General features: G+C 44.2%; 7 protein-coding genes across 7 annotated transcripts in view; 1 reads left to right on the forward strand and 6 right to left on the reverse strand.

Annotated features, from left to right (window-relative positions):
* The window catches only part of LOC309562687 (uncharacterized protein), a 148,408-nt gene extending 146,185 nt beyond the window's left edge, over positions 1 to 2,223 (reverse strand). The window contains exons 1-2 of the mRNA XM_082266969.1: positions 1,846 to 2,223; positions 1,570 to 1,764 (exon numbers count right to left, since the gene is read on the reverse strand). Coding sequence (XP_082123095.1) covers positions 1,570 to 1,764; positions 1,846 to 1,995 — 345 coding nt within the window. The 5' untranslated portion in view covers positions 1,996 to 2,223. The remainder of the gene's footprint in view (positions 1 to 1,569; positions 1,765 to 1,845) is intronic.
* LOC309562622 (uncharacterized protein) overlaps positions 1 to 16,431 on the reverse strand; it is a gene marked incomplete at its 3' end in the record, with an annotated part of 500,517 nt that overhangs the window by 482,452 nt on the left and 1,634 nt on the right. The window contains exon 3 of the mRNA XM_082266875.1: positions 2,555 to 2,689. Within this exon, the coding sequence (XP_082123001.1) occupies positions 2,555 to 2,689 (135 nt within the window). The remainder of the gene's footprint in view (positions 1 to 2,554; positions 2,690 to 16,431) is intronic.
* LOC309562770 (uncharacterized protein) overlaps positions 1 to 16,431 on the reverse strand; it is a 79,046-nt gene that overhangs the window by 48,770 nt on the left and 13,845 nt on the right. The window lies entirely within an intron of this gene.
* LOC309562863 (uncharacterized protein) overlaps positions 1 to 16,431 on the reverse strand; it is a 117,181-nt gene that overhangs the window by 47,146 nt on the left and 53,604 nt on the right. The gene's annotated exons all lie outside the window — the stretch shown is intronic.
* LOC309562714 (gastrula zinc finger protein XlCGF66.1-like) overlaps positions 1 to 16,431 on the forward strand; it is a gene marked incomplete at its 5' end in the record, with an annotated part of 66,873 nt that overhangs the window by 25,948 nt on the left and 24,494 nt on the right. The window lies entirely within an intron of this gene.
* On the reverse strand, positions 46 to 1,063 carry LOC309562831 (uncharacterized protein; the record flags this gene model as incomplete). Its single annotated transcript, XM_082267145.1, has 1 exon — positions 46 to 1,063. One exon carries the CDS (start codon positions 1,061 to 1,063, stop codon positions 95 to 97), a length of 969 nt encoding a protein of 322 aa, XP_082123271.1. The 3' UTR covers positions 46 to 94.
* LOC309562902 (uncharacterized protein) overlaps positions 13,938 to 16,431 on the reverse strand; it is a 53,638-nt gene continuing 51,144 nt past the window's right edge. The window contains exon 2 of the mRNA XM_082267222.1: positions 13,938 to 14,961. Within this exon, the coding sequence (XP_082123348.1) occupies positions 14,042 to 14,953 (912 nt within the window). The 5' untranslated portion in view covers positions 14,954 to 14,961 and the 3' untranslated portion in view covers positions 13,938 to 14,041. The remainder of the gene's footprint in view (positions 14,962 to 16,431) is intronic.

Consider the following 16,431-nt stretch of genomic DNA (forward strand, 5'->3'; position numbering starts at 1 on the left):
GAGGGACAGAACTTTAAAGTCTTTTATTGAACTCTGATCCCCTAAAAAGTGTTTCTTCCCAGTGTAAGATTTCTGATGTACGGCAAAATATGTTTCATATAGAAGACATTTCCGGCACTTGGGACACTAATACATGTTCAGGAGTTGTGTGGGATTCTCGATGTTTGTTAAGATAACACCTTTGTGAGAAACCTCTCCCACAATCAGGGCAGGAATATGGCTTCTCCCCTGTGTGCAATCTAAGGTGTCTGGTAAGTATGGGGCTCTGTGAAAAACGTTTCCCGCACTCAGAGCAGGAATACGGCTTCTCCCCTGTATGACATCTTTGATGTCTAACAAGATCTGATTTTGATATAAAACATTTCTCGCACTCCGGGCAGGAATACGGCTTCTCTCCCGAGTGAGATCTCCGATGTCTAACAAGATCTGATTTATATGGAAAACATTTTCCGCACTCGGGGCAGGAATGCGGCTTCTCTCCTGTGTGAGATCTTTCATGTCTAACAAGATCTGATTTCCGTGGATAACATTTTCCACACTGAGGACAGGAAAATGGCTTCTTCCTTGTGTGTGAACTTTGATGTATAAAATATTCTGATTTCGATAGAAAACATTTTCCGCACTCGGGGCAGAAATATGGCTTCTCCCATGTGTGAGATAGCTTATGTATAACAAGTTCTGATTCCCGTGGATAACATTTCCCGCACTCAAGGCAGGGATACGGCTTTTCATCCGTGTGACATATCTGATCTTGTGAAAGATGATACGCAAATGGTTCCTCCTCCAATTGAGATCTCTGATACACAATGAGACTTGGCTGTGAGCTAAAACTTTTCCCATACTCCGGAGAAGAAAATATCTTCTCCTCCTGAATTCCAGCACCATCCCCCACAGTACGAGGTTGCTCAGAGTCAGAGGGATTCCATGGTCTATCTGCACTGTGAAGTCTACCATCCACAGTGGAGCTCATTGTCTTTTCTCCTCCACAATCTCCTGTGATGTCCTCATCTTCCATTTTACAGCCTGGAGATAAAGTGAGACGATCCTTTGAGGGTTTCTCCATGGCGTGTCCTGGAAAAATATAAAAATATCATCAATAGATCTGAGAGGGTTAGTTCACTTCCATCAAGATTCCATCTGGATCAGGTAGATATGAGTGAGCAGATGTTCTCTGTAGATGTCCCATATTGGCTGATATCACTCAATTCCCACCCTACTCTGGATCAATCAGTGTGCAGTAACAGAGCAGAGATAAGAGAAGAATATATTATGGGTCACCTGTGCTGATCTCGGTAGGAGTGTCCTCCTCTATGAATATCCTCGTCATTTCAGCCTCCTCCATATATTGCTGATCATCCCTCACATACGTCTCTTCTACTTCACCCTCAACTTTCATCTTCATCAGATCTTCACCCTAAACCAACAGAATGGCAGAAAATAACATCTGTAACATAGAAGTATTTATGATGTGAGATCACATAGAACATATCATCTTGTAGAGTCCACACATCGTCTCCACATGTCAGAGTGTTCAAGCACTTCATGTTCCCGACCCTCAACTCTACCTACCTGATGATGGTGGGGGATGGTGTGATCTTCCTGTGTGGAACCCCGGGAATACAGAGGACGGGGACATCTCTCTGGTGGGTTGCTTTTATTAGGTGGCTCCATCATATCCTTGTGTCCATCTGAAAAGTCCTTCATCACTCCATACTCCTCATCCTCTTCTATAATAACAATATTATAATCCCCAAGGTTTCCACTCTAAATATATAATGAAACATTCATTGTAACAAATATGCTTGTGTACTATCACTGTACAATCAGCGATTATTACTCATCTACCTGATGATGGTGGGGGGTGGTGTGATCTTCCTGTGTAGCATCCCGGGAATATAGAGGACGGGGACATCTCTCTGGTGGGGTTCTGTTATTAGGTGGTTCCATAATGATGTCCTTGTAGAGATCTTTGTGTCCTTCCAAAAGCTCCTCCATTACACCATACTCATCATCATACTCTTCTTTTATAAAATGATAATCTCCAAGGTTTTCACTCTAAATATATAACATCTATTGTAACAAATACACTTGTGTATAAATCATAACTATCAGTGATTGTTCCTCATCTACCTGATGATGGTGAGGGATGGTGTGACCTTCCTGTGTGGAATCCCGGGAATACAGAGGACGGGGACATCTCTCTGGTGGGTTCCCATTACTGGATCCATCTGTAGGAAACACACACACTGACTGAATACATTGTTTCTATGTGTTTATCAGATGATGGGGGATCTAGGTGGATCCTCCGTACTGCTCTCTCCTTTACAATAAAGTCTCCTCTTACCCGGTGATGTGAGGGGCGGCTGATTCTCCATCATGACGTCCTTGTAGAGATCCTTGTGTCCTTCTAAATACTCCCACTCCTCCATGGAAAAATAGACAGTGACATCCTGACACCTTATAGGAACCTGACACACACAATGATACAGTCACCATCCAGACACATCCCTTGTCTGTTACTGGATAATGTCCCAGAATTCCCAGCACCGCTCACCTCTCCTGTCAGCAGCTCCATCATCTTCTTGGTGACTTCTAGAATCTTCTTGTCGTTGTTTTTCTTGGGTGTCAGAAGGTGAGGTAGAGGCATTGTGATGGTCATATGGTCACCAGATTTTATGGCAGGAAAGCTCTGTATTAAAGCAAAAACTGTATAAATACACGTTACATTTTATGTAATATTCCCAAAACTATGTTCTACGCTTGGGTCAAGTCTGTCTTATCTATGAAGATAAGAGTGATGTCATGTGACCTCCCAGAATCCTCCTCACCTCTCCAATCAGGTCTGTGTTTTATTAATAGAGATAAGAGTGATGTCATGTGACCTCCCAGAATCCTCCTCACCTCTCCGGTCAGGTCTGTGTTTTATTAATAGAGATAAGAGTGATGTCATGTGACCTCCCAGAATCCTCCTCACCTCTCTGGTCAGGTCTGTGTTTTATTAATAGAGATAAGAGTGATGTCATGTGACCTCCCAGAGTCCTCCTCACCTCTCCGGTCAGCAGGCAGATGATCTCCAGGGTGAGGTTTAGTATCCTCTCAGTCATCTGATTCTGGTCTGCCTCCATCCTTGTTTGTGCCGTCATCTACAAAGGTTTCCCTGTAGACAGATAACATAGAGTTTTCTGGAACGGGGGGGGCAGAAGAAACAGGGGCTGCTTCGGGGGTGAGCACTACAGAGGCAATAAACCATGTACACTAGGACATAACTTCCAAACGAGATAGCATCAGAATCTTGTATGTTGGATACCCTACTGCCTGGTTCAAGGGCAACGTTTAGACCTCCTTAGTGCTTACTCCCTAACTATGAGAGATATACACAGAACTATAAAACCCAGTCCCTGCTAATCCCCCTCCCATTGGCCAGTGGTAAATCTATGTTGGTGGCTGGCGTTGGGGCCCAAAGTCTACGTTGGAGCACTCTTATTAGAATTATGCAATTCCAACTCGAAAGGGGAAACCCTCCAAAGACCATACCCATGGAGTTTCCTAGCAGGTCTCCTAAGGCTTGGCTGCTGCCAATCACAGTCATTGTCCTGCCCCAGATGGATGGTGGGCCTCAGGTGGACTTGACTGCAATAAATCACAGTGGCCCAAAGTCTACGTTGGAGCACTCTTATTATAATTTTGCAATTCCAACTCGAAAGGGGAAACCCTCCAAAGAACACACCCATGGAGTTCCCCAGCAGGTCTCCTAAGGCTCGAATGCTGCCAATCGCAATCCTTGTCCTGCCCCAGGTGGATGGTGGGCCTCAGGTGGACTTGACTTCAATAAATCACAGTCTTGGCCACAAAGTCCTCATCCGGGGGGGGGGGGGGAGAGCGAGACAATGGCAGCAGTGTGGGTGGTCTGTGGCAGGACAGGGCCTTAGGACTGCTGAGGCATGTGCACCGCTGTCTGGGCTACATTAGGATGAATATCAGAGACAGTGGTGATTAGGGATGAGCCGATGGTTGGGTCCAAACTTTGGATGAACGCCCAAAATTCTGCCTGCCCTGCTCCCTGTTCAGCGGGAGCCAAGCTTCATATATAGAAGAGGTTTTTCTACAGCCTCTATATATGACAGTTTTTGCTGTCACTGGCTCCCAAGGAAACCGCAGCTGATTGCACCCGCCGTGTACCTAGAAATCAACTACGTCGCCGGGAATCTCCACCATATAAGCAAAAGGGTGGGGATAGCAGTGACATTACTGGCCATGGTTGGGTTTATGTCCCGCTATAGTTGGGATAATGTCGCCACAATCCCCATCCCTTCCCTTATATAGCTAATGACAGCTTGGGGAGCTGCTATTTGGCTAGTGGAACCAATTTACCCCCTGTAGCACCTGAAATTCTCCCTTCCAACACAAATCCTCTCAGCCCCAATCTCCTTGTGGCGCTCCCACTTCAAATGCCCCATCCCAGGTCAAATTGCCCCCAAATCCCCCCACCTAGCACAAATCTTCTTACCTCTTATCCCCTTAAATCACCAATCTTAGCAACCTCCCAAATTTTCCCTCTTAAAACATTTTACCCTCTGTAGCACCTCAAATTCTCCCTTCCGACACAAGTCCTCTCCCCCCCCCCCGATCTCCTTGTGGCATACCCACTTCAAATGCCCCATCGCAGGTCCAATTGCCCCAAAATCCCCCCACCTAGCACAAATCTTCTCATCCCCTCTCAACATAAATCGCCCTAAATCACTGCTGTTGGCAACCCCCCAAATGTCCCCTCCTAGAACAATTTCCCCCGTAGTACCCTAAATTGTCCCTACCAACACAAATCCCCTCAACCCCCAATCTCCTTGTGGTGCCCCCACTTCAAACCCCCATCCCAGCTCAAATTGCCCCCAAATACCCCCACCTAGCACAAATCCCCCCCCCCACCCCGCCTAACACAAATACTCTTAAATCACCAATCTTAGCAACCCCCCAAAATTCACCTCCTGGAACAATTTACCCCCTGTAGCACCCCAAATTCCCCTTCCAACACAAATCCCCCCCCTACACTTAACATGATACCACAGTGACCAGGGCAGCCGTCCCTCCTGCCCACCCCTTGTCCCAGCCCTACACACAACCACCAGCCAGGGTTGTAGGGAAGAGGCCCTTGATCTCATTAACATGGAGACAAGGAGCTTTTCCAGGGTGTGCGCTTTCTCCCTGTTCCTAGTTTGCCAGGCTGCATGCTCAGCTTAAGGATCTGGTATGGATTTTTACGGGAACCTCATGCTCTGCGCCCCGAGCCCACCCTTTTTTTTTACCTTATTGGAGCCTCTGGCTCTAATCACATGGTTAAAAAAAAAAAAGCCCCATTGAACTCCATGCATGTAGATTAGGGGGGCAGATGCATGGATAGGGGGGGGCAGCGTCCCTGCGCCCCCAATGCACCAGCCGCCACTGCTATGTACTCTTTAAAAAATTTTTTTAAAACATCAGCCGGCATTGAAATGTCATTTGCTGGCAATTTTCAACACATTTTTCTGCAGCACTTTCTATACATCACAGCGATGCACCTCTTCACGGGCAGGATTAGGTCACCCCCCAGGCATGTTATCTAAACGATTCGGACTTTTATAATGATTCACTTTAAGCATATAAAAAAAAAATCACGTGATTAGAAATTGTGTGTGGCAGCATCTGATAAAGATGTATAGTTATTAATTCCCCCATACAAGAGTTTTATATCATAATATATACAACGGAAAAATCTTTTCCAGGTTTTAATGGTAATAAAATGTATTGTAGTACATTCTAATCATTAGTTGAAGTTTTCCGGTGTATATACACTGTCAGCTACCAGTTGGCACTTGACATGTATATATATATATATATAAATATATATATATAGAAGCCTCCTCTTGAACCCCACCACAGCTTGAAAAAGGAGCGCGCTGTTTTGGCTTAGGCATGCTCCGAAACGCGTTGCATTCTTGTGACGTCACATCTACGGTCCAAGTACGCCCTTACTCCCCGGAGGCCGGCTCATCCGCGGAGAAACTGGAGAGGGAGCAATTCATCCATCTGCCGGAAGCACCAAGACCCGCCGTCCAGACTCACCAAGGGACTCTGTTACTATCTTCATTCAGGCTTTCGATCATGCGTGAACATTTTAGTTTTTTAAGCACCTATATGCCTTATTAAATTTTGCATGGTCTACATTTAGAGGCGCCTCGGTGTTTCTCTCTTTCTCTGCATATTGGGAATATTACTTTGGTCTTCCCCCCACCAGCTGACGGCTGCCTCAAAGACAAGTGGACTTCTTATCTTATGGTGGTGCCCCCCCGGTGCCCCCCCCCCCCATACTGCAGGACACTGTAAGTTTATAACAGGCTTTACATAGCCCATGAACTAGCGCCAATCTCATTTGTTATTGTATCTGATAAAGATGCCACAGTGACTACGGAGGAAGAGAACGGAACATGACGGGAGGGTTACTGGGTGTAAATTAAAAAAAATACCTTATTACCTCCTCTGCTGCCACTTCCAGCAATGTCTCCTCTCTACTTCCTCCCAACTCACCTTTCACTGGGAACTACTTATAAGCTGACATCACTTCCTGTCAGTTTTCCATAGAGACTTCCTGTGTGGGTAGACGTGAGATCACCACCTTGTGGAGCTCAAAGGAACTGCAGCCCCGAGAAAAGCCTCGTAGTGTGAACACGGCCTTGTGCTGTGTGTGTATGTACTGTATATCCATATAGATGGGGTCATCTCCACTCCCACCAAGAAGGAGAGAAGAGTTTTACTAATCAGGATGAGTAGAGGGATTTTGGCAGCTTTGATTTTGCAGCAAAATTGATTATGGATTTGGTCATAATTAGCCTCCAATTTTTCACATGTGGCACTGTTTAGGAGAAACTTGACTGCAAAACAATATCTACCTTGGCGCCTTTCACACATACGGACCATTCGTCCATTTTCATCCATCTATTGACGGATAGAAAATGGACAACAATGCATTCCTATGGAATGTAGCACTGCCCCCGTAACGACTGCTAGATATTCACTCCGTGGGTCCTCCTGGTTACCAGCACACAGCTATACAGTTTTCTTACATTCCTCTTGGCTCTATCTCTTCAATAATCAGTCCAGGGGTATTTGGTTGTTCTTTTGTTTATTTTATGATGGAGATAGGAGAAAGAAATAGTGGGATACTCCAATTTAACTATTCACAGAATTTGAGGACTTCTATATTCTCTACTTCACGTTTAGGTATGGAACAGCCAGGCTGTTAATACATCCTGCCACTTCAGATGAATAGGGATTAAGTGTCTTGTTTTCCCTCAAGATGACTTGGTGGACAATCTCTCATGTTGTCTTCAGGACACTCTCCCTAGCATCCTATTTCTGCTGACACCCGTCCACTGACTATCCTATGAGCAGGGGTGGCCACCCTCAGGTCACGCCCCTTGACACAAGTCCCTCTACTCATGATACTGCAGCCACAGGGTCTCCAGTGCCTCCTCTCTCAGTCAGCTTCCCTGGACCTCTGGGTTCAGTTCCTCTCTACCGCTCCTACGGCCCTCAGGACGACCTCCTGCGTCCGCATGGCAGCTCTACAGAGGAGGAGGCAGCCGCCCCCTCCCTCCAGGACTCCGCTGTCCAACCAAAGACATGACCTTCCAGTTATGAGCATCCTTTGTTCTTCTATGTAAAGGTGCTTCTTCAAGTGTCGAAAGAACTGGCTGCTTGACATGATCATTTCCTATTGGCTGTCCAGTATAAGGGTCCTCTTATAATCCAGGACAGCCTTTCTCAACACACAGGAACCCTTGAAATAACTTTCTGGTTTCAGGGAACCCCTGCTAAAAATGACTATATTGACAACTCATGGTACATTAGAGTAATGGACAGTGGGAAGAATGCTCCTTCAACTTGTGGTCATTGGGAAGAATAACCCCCTTATGGGTAGCTAAAAAGATCAATTATATCAGTGGTAACCTTACCTATCTGAGATGCAACAATTGCTCAAGGAGCTCCTAGCAACCTACGGAGGGACCCTGGGGTTCCATGGAGTCCTGGTTGAGGAAGAATGCTCCTTACACTTGTGGTCATTGGGAAGAATAACTCCCTTGATGGTAGCTAAAAAGATCAAGGGTGTCAGTGGAAGATTATCTTGGAAGTAGAAATTGCTCATTGCTCAAGGAACTCCGAGCAACCTCTGAAGGAATCCAAGGGTTTCATGGAACCCGGGTTGAGGAAGAATGCTCCTTACACCTGTGATCATTGGGAAGAATTACCCCCTTACAGATAGTTAAAAAGATCAGTAGTGTCAGTGGGAACTTATCAGAGATGCAGAAATTACTCATTGCACAAGGAACCCCTAGCAACCTCTGGAGGAACCCACAAGTTTCATGGAATCCTGATTGAAGAAGAATGTTCCTTACACTTGTAGTCATTGGGAAGAATAACCCCCTTACGGGTAGCTAAAAAGATCAATGGTCTCAGTGGAAGCTTATCTGAGAGGCAGAAATTGCTCATTGCTCAAGGAACCCCCTAGCAGTCTCTGGAGAACCCCAGGGGTTCCATGGAACCCTGGTAGAGGAAGAACTCCCTTTACACTTGTGGTCATTGGAAATAATTCCCCCCTTACAGATAGCTAAAAAGATCAATAATGTCAGTGGTAACTTATCTGAGAGGCAGAAATTGCTCCTTTATCATGGTACCAATAGCAACCTCTAGAGGAACCCTAGGATACCATGGAACCCTAATTGAGGAAGAATGCTTCTTACACATGTGGTCATTGAGAAGCATAACCCCCTTACAGATAGCTAAAAAAAATGTGTCAGTGGGAACTTATCTGAGAGGCAGAGATTGCTCATGGCTCAAGGAACTCTTAGCAACCTCTGGAAAAACCCAAGGGTTCCATGAAGCCCTGATTGAGGAATAATGCTCCTTACAATTGTGGCCATTGGGAAGAATTACCCCCTTACAGATAGCTAAGATCAATGGTGTCAGTGGGAATTTATCTGAGGGGCAGAAATTGCTAATTTCTCAAGGAACCCCTAGAAACCTCTGGAGAACCCCTAGTTTTCCATGGAACCATGGTTGAGGAAGAAAGGTGCCCTGGTTGAGGAAGAATGCTCCTTACACTTGTGGTCATTGGGAAGAATTACCCCCATACAGATAGCTAAAAAGATAAATGGTGTCAGTGGGAAATTATCTGTGAGGCAAAAATTGCTCATTGCTCAAGGAACCTTTAGTAACCTCTAGAGGAACCCTAGGGTTTCATGAAACCCTAGTTTAAAAGAAGTCTTCAGTGATGGCATTGGCATTATAGGACTACCAGGGTTTGGACAGCTGGTTGTACATGTGCATTATTGGCTTACTAGTCCTATCGGATTACCAGTCCTTTTCACCCAGTAACAGTTCAAGCAAGGGTCATGTATGGTGATTATAATAATAATGTTTCAAAGTCTTTAAAAAAACAGGAGAAAATGTGCTTCAAAATGATTAAGATCTAACCAACAAGAGATGTGTTGGAGTAGTTATCAATTGAGAAAGAAGATGGGGGAAGTTTATGACAGTCAATAAGGAGATCTCTACGTTTTACTTATAAATACAATAATACAGCAGAAAATTATGTTGCAAAATAGTAACGTAACTCAATACACAAGATCCAGAAACCTGCTGAGCAGAATGGGAGATGTTGATATTTTCATTGATGAGAATGGAGTTGGTGTTCCAGAAACACGGCTTGACTCCTCACAAGACTGGGCTGTTTGTATCCTCTTATTTGGAGGGACATGGGAAAAAAAAGAGGGGGGTTTCTCTATGTTAGATGTGATGTGAAAGTGAGGAAGAAAGATGATCTTGTGGTTACATAGTAGTTGAGGTTGAATAAAGACAACAGTCCATCCAGTTCAACCTGTGCAGGTGTGTGTCAAAGACGTAGTCCGTTCCCATAACCCTGAATGTTGTGATCTTTGAGATGCACGTCCAAGAGTCTTTTAAAAGTAGCCATACTCCCCGCAGTTACCACCAACTGTGGAAGAGGGTTCCACAATCTTATCGCCCTTACAGTGAGAAATCCCCTACGCAGCTTATGGTTAAACCGCCCCTCCTCCAATCTCATTGTGTGGCCACATGTCCTCTTACACTCCTTGAGACTAAATAGTTTTTTCCTATGCTGAGATCACTATTGAGGTATTTGTAAATCGCTATCATGTCCCCTCTCAGGCGTCTCTTCTCAAGGGAGAATAAATTAAGCGCTCGCAAATGTTCTCCATAATTAAGGTCCTCCAATCCCCAAATCAGTTTAGTTGCTCTTCTTTGGACTCTCTCCAGTTCCAGCACATCCCTTCTGAGGACTGGTGACCACTCTGGACAGATGTGGTCGGACCAGAGTTTTATAAAGTGGTAGAATTATAATTTTTATCTCCGGAATATATCCCCTTCCTTATACATGCTAATATTCTGCTGGCTTTGGCAGCTAAAGCTTGACATTGCATGCTATTGCTTAGTCTATCTTCCACTAAGACCCCCAGATCTTTCTCCATTCTTGATTCCCCCAGAGGTTCCCCCCTAGAGCATATTTTGTGTTTATGTTTTTAGTCCCCAAGTGCAATATCTTACACTTCTCCACTTTAAACCTCATATGCCATGTAGTTGCCCGCTTTGTTATTTTGTTCAGGTCATTCTGTAAGATTTCTATATCTTGATGAGAAGTTATTGCCCTGCCTATTTTTGTGTCATTCGCAAAAACTGAGATTGAGCTACTGATCCCATCCTCTATGTTATTTATGAATAAATTGAACAAAAGACAGAGCCTTGGGGGACCCCACTTACCACTCCAGACCAGTCTGAGTACACGTTATTTATCACCACCCTTTGAACACGCCCCTATAACGTTTTCTATCCAACATTGTTGGATAGATGCCTGCAGACCTTAGTTTGTAGATCAAGCATTTGTGGGGAACTGTATCGAATGCCTTAGCAAAATCCAGATACACCACATCCACAGGTCTCCCCCTATCTAGCTCATAGCTCACCTCCTCGTAAAATCTTAACAGATTGGTTTGGCAAGAACGTCCTTTTGTGAACCCATGCTGATGATACTGTTGTCCTTAGCAAATTCTTGCATATAGTCCCTTACCATCCCTTACAGTAATTTACATACTATTGATGTCAGGCTTAATAGCCTATAGTTTCCCGGAATATGCCTTTGCCCTTTTTTGAATATTGGTATCACATTGGCTTTCCTCCAGTCAACTGGTACAGTTCCTGTCAAAATACTGTCTGCAAAGATCAGGAACAGTGGTCTAGCTATAACCTTACTGAATTCTTTGAGTACTCTCGGGTGCAAGCCTTACTGTCCTGGTGATTTATTTGTGTTAATGTTATCAAGCTTTTCCTTGATTTCACCCTGTTAGCCACAGCAGCAAGTCCTGTGATGTGCTACTAACCATACAGTCATGGTCAGTGTACCCCTCCATTTCCTGTGTAAAGACTGAGGAGAAGAAAGCATTTAGTAGAGTTGCCTTCTCTGTGTCCTCTGTAACCATCCTCCCATCAGCGTTAAATAAGTGTGCAACGTGCTCTGACCTTGTTTTTCTGCTATTAATATATTTAAAGAATTTCTTAGGGTTTTTTTTACTCTCCTCTGCTAGGTGTCTCTCGAAGTCAATTTTAGCCGTCCTGATTTAGTTTTTACATTTCTTGTTAGATTCCTTGTATTGGTGGAAAGCCGATAATGTCCCTCCAAATTTATATTTCTTAAAGGCCATTTTTTTTCTCCAATAAGCATTTTTACATTACCGTTTAGCCACCCTGGTTTGACCTTGACTCTTCTATATTTATTTCCCACTGGAATGCACTGTGAGATACTTTTGTTTAATATGTTACTAAAGCATTCCCATTTTTCCTCTGTGTTCAATGTTCCTAGGGTTTGGTCCCAATTTATGTTCTCTACTATTGAGCACAGTTCAGAAAAGTTTGCCCTTCTGAAGTTTAGGGTCCTTATGTTCCCCTCGTGCCTGGTTGGTGTTCCCCTCGTGCCCTGGTTGGTGTTCCAGAAACACGGCTTGAGTCCTCACAAGACTGGGCTGCTTGTATTCATGCTGATCCTCTTGTTTAGAGGGATACGGGACATAGAAAAAATGGAGGGGGGTTTCTCTATGTTAGATGTGATGTGAAAGTGAGGAAGAAAGATGATCTTGTGGTTGGTGTTCCGGAAACACGGTTTGAGTCCTCTCAAGACTGGGCTGCTTGTATTCATGCTGATCCTCTTGTTTAGAGGGACACAGGACATAGAAAAGTTTGAGGGGAGTTTCTCTATGTTAGATGTGATGTGAAAGTCACAAAGAAAGATGATCTTGTGGTTGGAGATGGTGATGGTTTGGAGGAGGAATTACGGGTGGAATGATAGATGGGTCTATGAACGAATGGACTTACCATTGGAGACTACTACAGACATCCTGAGACTTATGAGGAAGTGAGTCGGCTGTTCCAACAAGCTGGTAAAACCAAACTACTAAGACAGAAGGTTAAGACTAAAACTAAAACCTACAGGATGGGCCTTACTTGTAGTGTTAGAAAAAAGAATTAAGGAAAAGAAATGGACATTTGTTATGGTTTATTTTTTACTCTCCTCTGCTATGTGTCTCTCTAAGTCAGTTTTAGCAGTCCTGATTTTGTTTTTACATTTCTTGGTAGATTCCTTGTATTGATGGAAAGCTGATAATGTCCCCTCCGATTTATATTTCTTAAAGACCATTTTTTTTCTCTAATAAGCATTTTTACATTACGGTTTAGCCACCCTGGTTTGACCTTGGCTCTTCTATATTTATTTCCCATTGGAATGCACTGTGCACTTTTGTTTAATATGCATTCCCATTTTTTCTCCGTGTTCAATGTTCCTAGGGTTAGGTTCCAATTTATGTTCTCTATTATTGAGCACAGTTTAGAAAAGTTTGCCCTTCTTAAGTTTAGGGTCCTTATGTCCCCCTCATGCCTGGTTGGTGTTCCCCTCCTGCCCTGGTTGGTGTTCCAGAAACACGGCTTGACTCCTCACAAGACTGGGCTGTTTGTATTCATGCTGATACTCTTGTTTAGAGGGACACGGGACATAGAAAATAATGAGGGAGGTTTCTCTATGTTAGATGTGATGTGAAAGTGAGGAAGAAAGATGATCTTGTGGTTGGTGTTCCGGAAACACGGCTTGAGTCCATATAAGCCTGGGCTGCTTGTATTCATGCTGATCCTCTTGTTTAGAGGGACACAGTACATAAAAAGATGGAGGGGGTTTCTCTATGTTAGATGTGATGTGAAAGTCACAAAGAAAGATGATCTTGTGGTCGGAGATGGTGATGGTGTGGAGGAGGAATTACGGGTGGAATGATAGATGGGTCTATGAACTGATGGACTTACCATTGGAGACTACTACAGACGTCCTGAGACTTATGAGGAGGAGGTATGTCGGCTGTTCCAACAAGCTGGTAAAACCAAACTACTAAGACAGAAGGTTAAGACTAAAACTAAAACCTACAGGATGGGCCTTACTTGTAGTGTTAGAAAAAGGAATAAAGGAAAAGAAATGGATATTTCGGAAGTCATTTTCTTCAAACTTTAAAAGATCTGTGTTAATATATTTACATTTTTATTTTTAAATACTAAATGTAACATCAGCAAATGTCCACCTGATAACTACGCTATTAAAAATTGTAAGTCCTGTCACATAGTCTGATCTCCCCATCTCCTCAACTACATGTAATACCTAGCCCCTCTCTCGCCATGATGTCTTCCTTTGAAGCTTCTGATGAAGATCAGGGGAGAATAGACAACACTACTTGAAGGACTCAAATAGCAGTGACACCCCCTCCTTCTTTCCCCTTGTAGAGTAAGTCAGAGACATCTTTTAAGTCTTTATTGAACTCTGATTTCCTTATAAAGTGTTTCTTCCATGATAAAGATCAGAGGAACGCTCAGCCACGTGTTTTCTAAGGTGTATATCAAGGTGTGCTTCTTCCCAGTGTGAGATCTCTGTTGTATGGAATAATATGATTCATATAGGAGACATTTCCCGCACTTGGGTCGAGGTGTCGAGGGTTGTGTGGGTTCTTTGATGTTTGGTAAGGCCAGTCTTCAGTGAAAAACATTTACCGCACTCAGGGCAGGAATACGGCTTCTCCCCCGTGTGAAGTCTTTGATGTACAAGAAGGTCTGATTTCTGTGAATAGCTTTTCGTGCACTCAGAGCAGGAAAATGGCCTGTCCCCAGCGTGAAATTTCTGATGCCTGACAAGTGCGGATTTCCTTGGAAAACATTTTCCACACTCAGAGCAGGGAAACAGCTTTTCACGCTTGTGGCATATCTGATGTTCAATAAGATTGGATTTCCAAGAAAAAGATTTTCCACACTCAGGACAGGAATACGGCTTCTCGTCCACGTGAGACCTCAGATGTCTGGTAAGAATGAACTTCTGTGAAAAACATTTTCCGCACTCAGGGCAGGAATACGGCTTCTCCCCCGTGTGAGATCTCTGATGTATAACAAGGTCTGATTTATGTGAATAACCTTTTCCACACTCAGGGCAGGGATGTGGCTTTTTGTCTGTGTGTAATCTCTGATGTCTGGTAAAACTGCTCTTTTCTGAAAAACATTTCCCGCATTTAGAACAGGAATACGGCTTCCCACCCATGTGAGAGCTCTGATCTACAGAAAGATTTAGTTCCAAGTGAAAAATTTCTCCACATTTAGAACAGGAAAATGTCTTCTCCCCCTGAATTCCGGCACCATCCCCCACAGTACGAGGTTGCTCAGAGTCAGAGAGATTCCATGGTCTATCCACACTGTGAAGTCCACCATCCATAGTTGAGCTCATTGTCTTTTCTCCTCCACAATCTCTTGTGATGTCCTCATCTTCCATTTTACAACCTGGAGATAAAGTGAGACGATCCTTTGAAGGTTTCTCCATGGCGTGTCCTGGAAAAATATAAAAACATCATCAATCGATATGAGAGGGTTAGTTCACTTACATCAAGATTCCATCTGTGTTAAGAAGGTTTTCTGTTACCTCACTGCTGTACTGGACTGGGAACTACAGGCCTTTCCGGATCTTACTTTATGATTTACATAGCTTGCTACACATCTAGTCCCCATCAGCCCTTATATTTAGTCGTGTTTAGATCAACACTCATGGCCTGTGCAATAAGTTTAGTTCATGGCCCCAGACTCCACGTCATGTTGTTATTGTATCCTTGCACCCCTGTGTTCTTGTGGGCCCCACTTCCCCCTGTGCCTCCAGAGACTCTGTCAACCTGTGCACTTCTGTGACCCCACTCTCTCGACTGTCTCCTGTAATCTATGTCCTCAACAACCCCTGTGCCCCCAGTGTCCCTGAGTTTGAGTGTTCCTAATTTCCAGTGTTCCTATGTGGAGTTCCACTGTTCCCAAGTTCTGAACGCTCTAGATATTGATCTTGGCTTTGTATCTGACTTCACTTGTTCACTGCCTACCCTAAACTATGGCCTGCACCTTGTCTGGCATGGTCTATCAATTTAGTACTTTGCTGCAGTGATTTCCTAGGTCAGCTGCAGTCTGCTCTGGTGTCAGTGAGGACCACAACCCGGGAGCTGTCTGACAGCAAAGTCCATTTTTCTTGGATCCATCTGTAGGAAACACACACACTGACTGAATACATTGTTTCTATGTGTTTATCAGATGATGGGGATCTAGGTGGATCCTCCGTACTGCTCTCTCCTTTACAATAAAGTCTCCTCTTACCCGGTGATGTGAGGGGCGGCTGATTCTCCATCATGAAGTCCTTGTAGAGATCCTTGCGTCCTTCTAAATACTCCCACTCCTCCATGGAGAAATAGACACTGACATCCTGACACCTTATAGGAACCTGACACACACAATGATACAGTCACCATCCAGACACATCCCTTGTCTGTTACTGGATAATGTCCCAGAATTCCCAGCACCGCTCACCTCTCCTGTCAGCAGCTCCAACATCTTCTTGGTGACTTCTAGAATCTTCTTCATGTTGTGTCTCTCAGGTTTTCGGGAGTCACATGGAGGCACTGTGATGGTCATATGATCACCTGACTTCAGAAGAGGAAATCTCTGTATTGGAGAACCAATAGGAATATCATGTTAGAATCCCAGAATCCTCCTCACCTCTCCAGTCAGGTCTGTGTTTTATTAATAGAGATAAGAGTGATGTCATGTGACCTCCCAGAATCCTCCTCACCTCTCTGGTCAGGTCTGTGTTTTATTAGTAGAGATAAGAGTGAGGTCATGTGAACTCCCAGAATCCTCCTCACCTCTCCGGTCAGGTCTGTGTTATATTAATAGAGATAAGAGTGATGTCATGTGACCTCCCAGAATTCTCCTCACCTCTCCGGTCAGGTCTGTGTTTTATTAATAGAGATAAGAGTGATATCATGT

This window comes from Pelophylax lessonae (genome assembly GCF_965119305.1).
Source record: "Pelophylax lessonae genome assembly, chromosome: 9".
In the NCBI taxonomy this organism is placed as follows: Eukaryota; Metazoa; Chordata; class Amphibia; order Anura; family Ranidae; genus Pelophylax; species Pelophylax lessonae.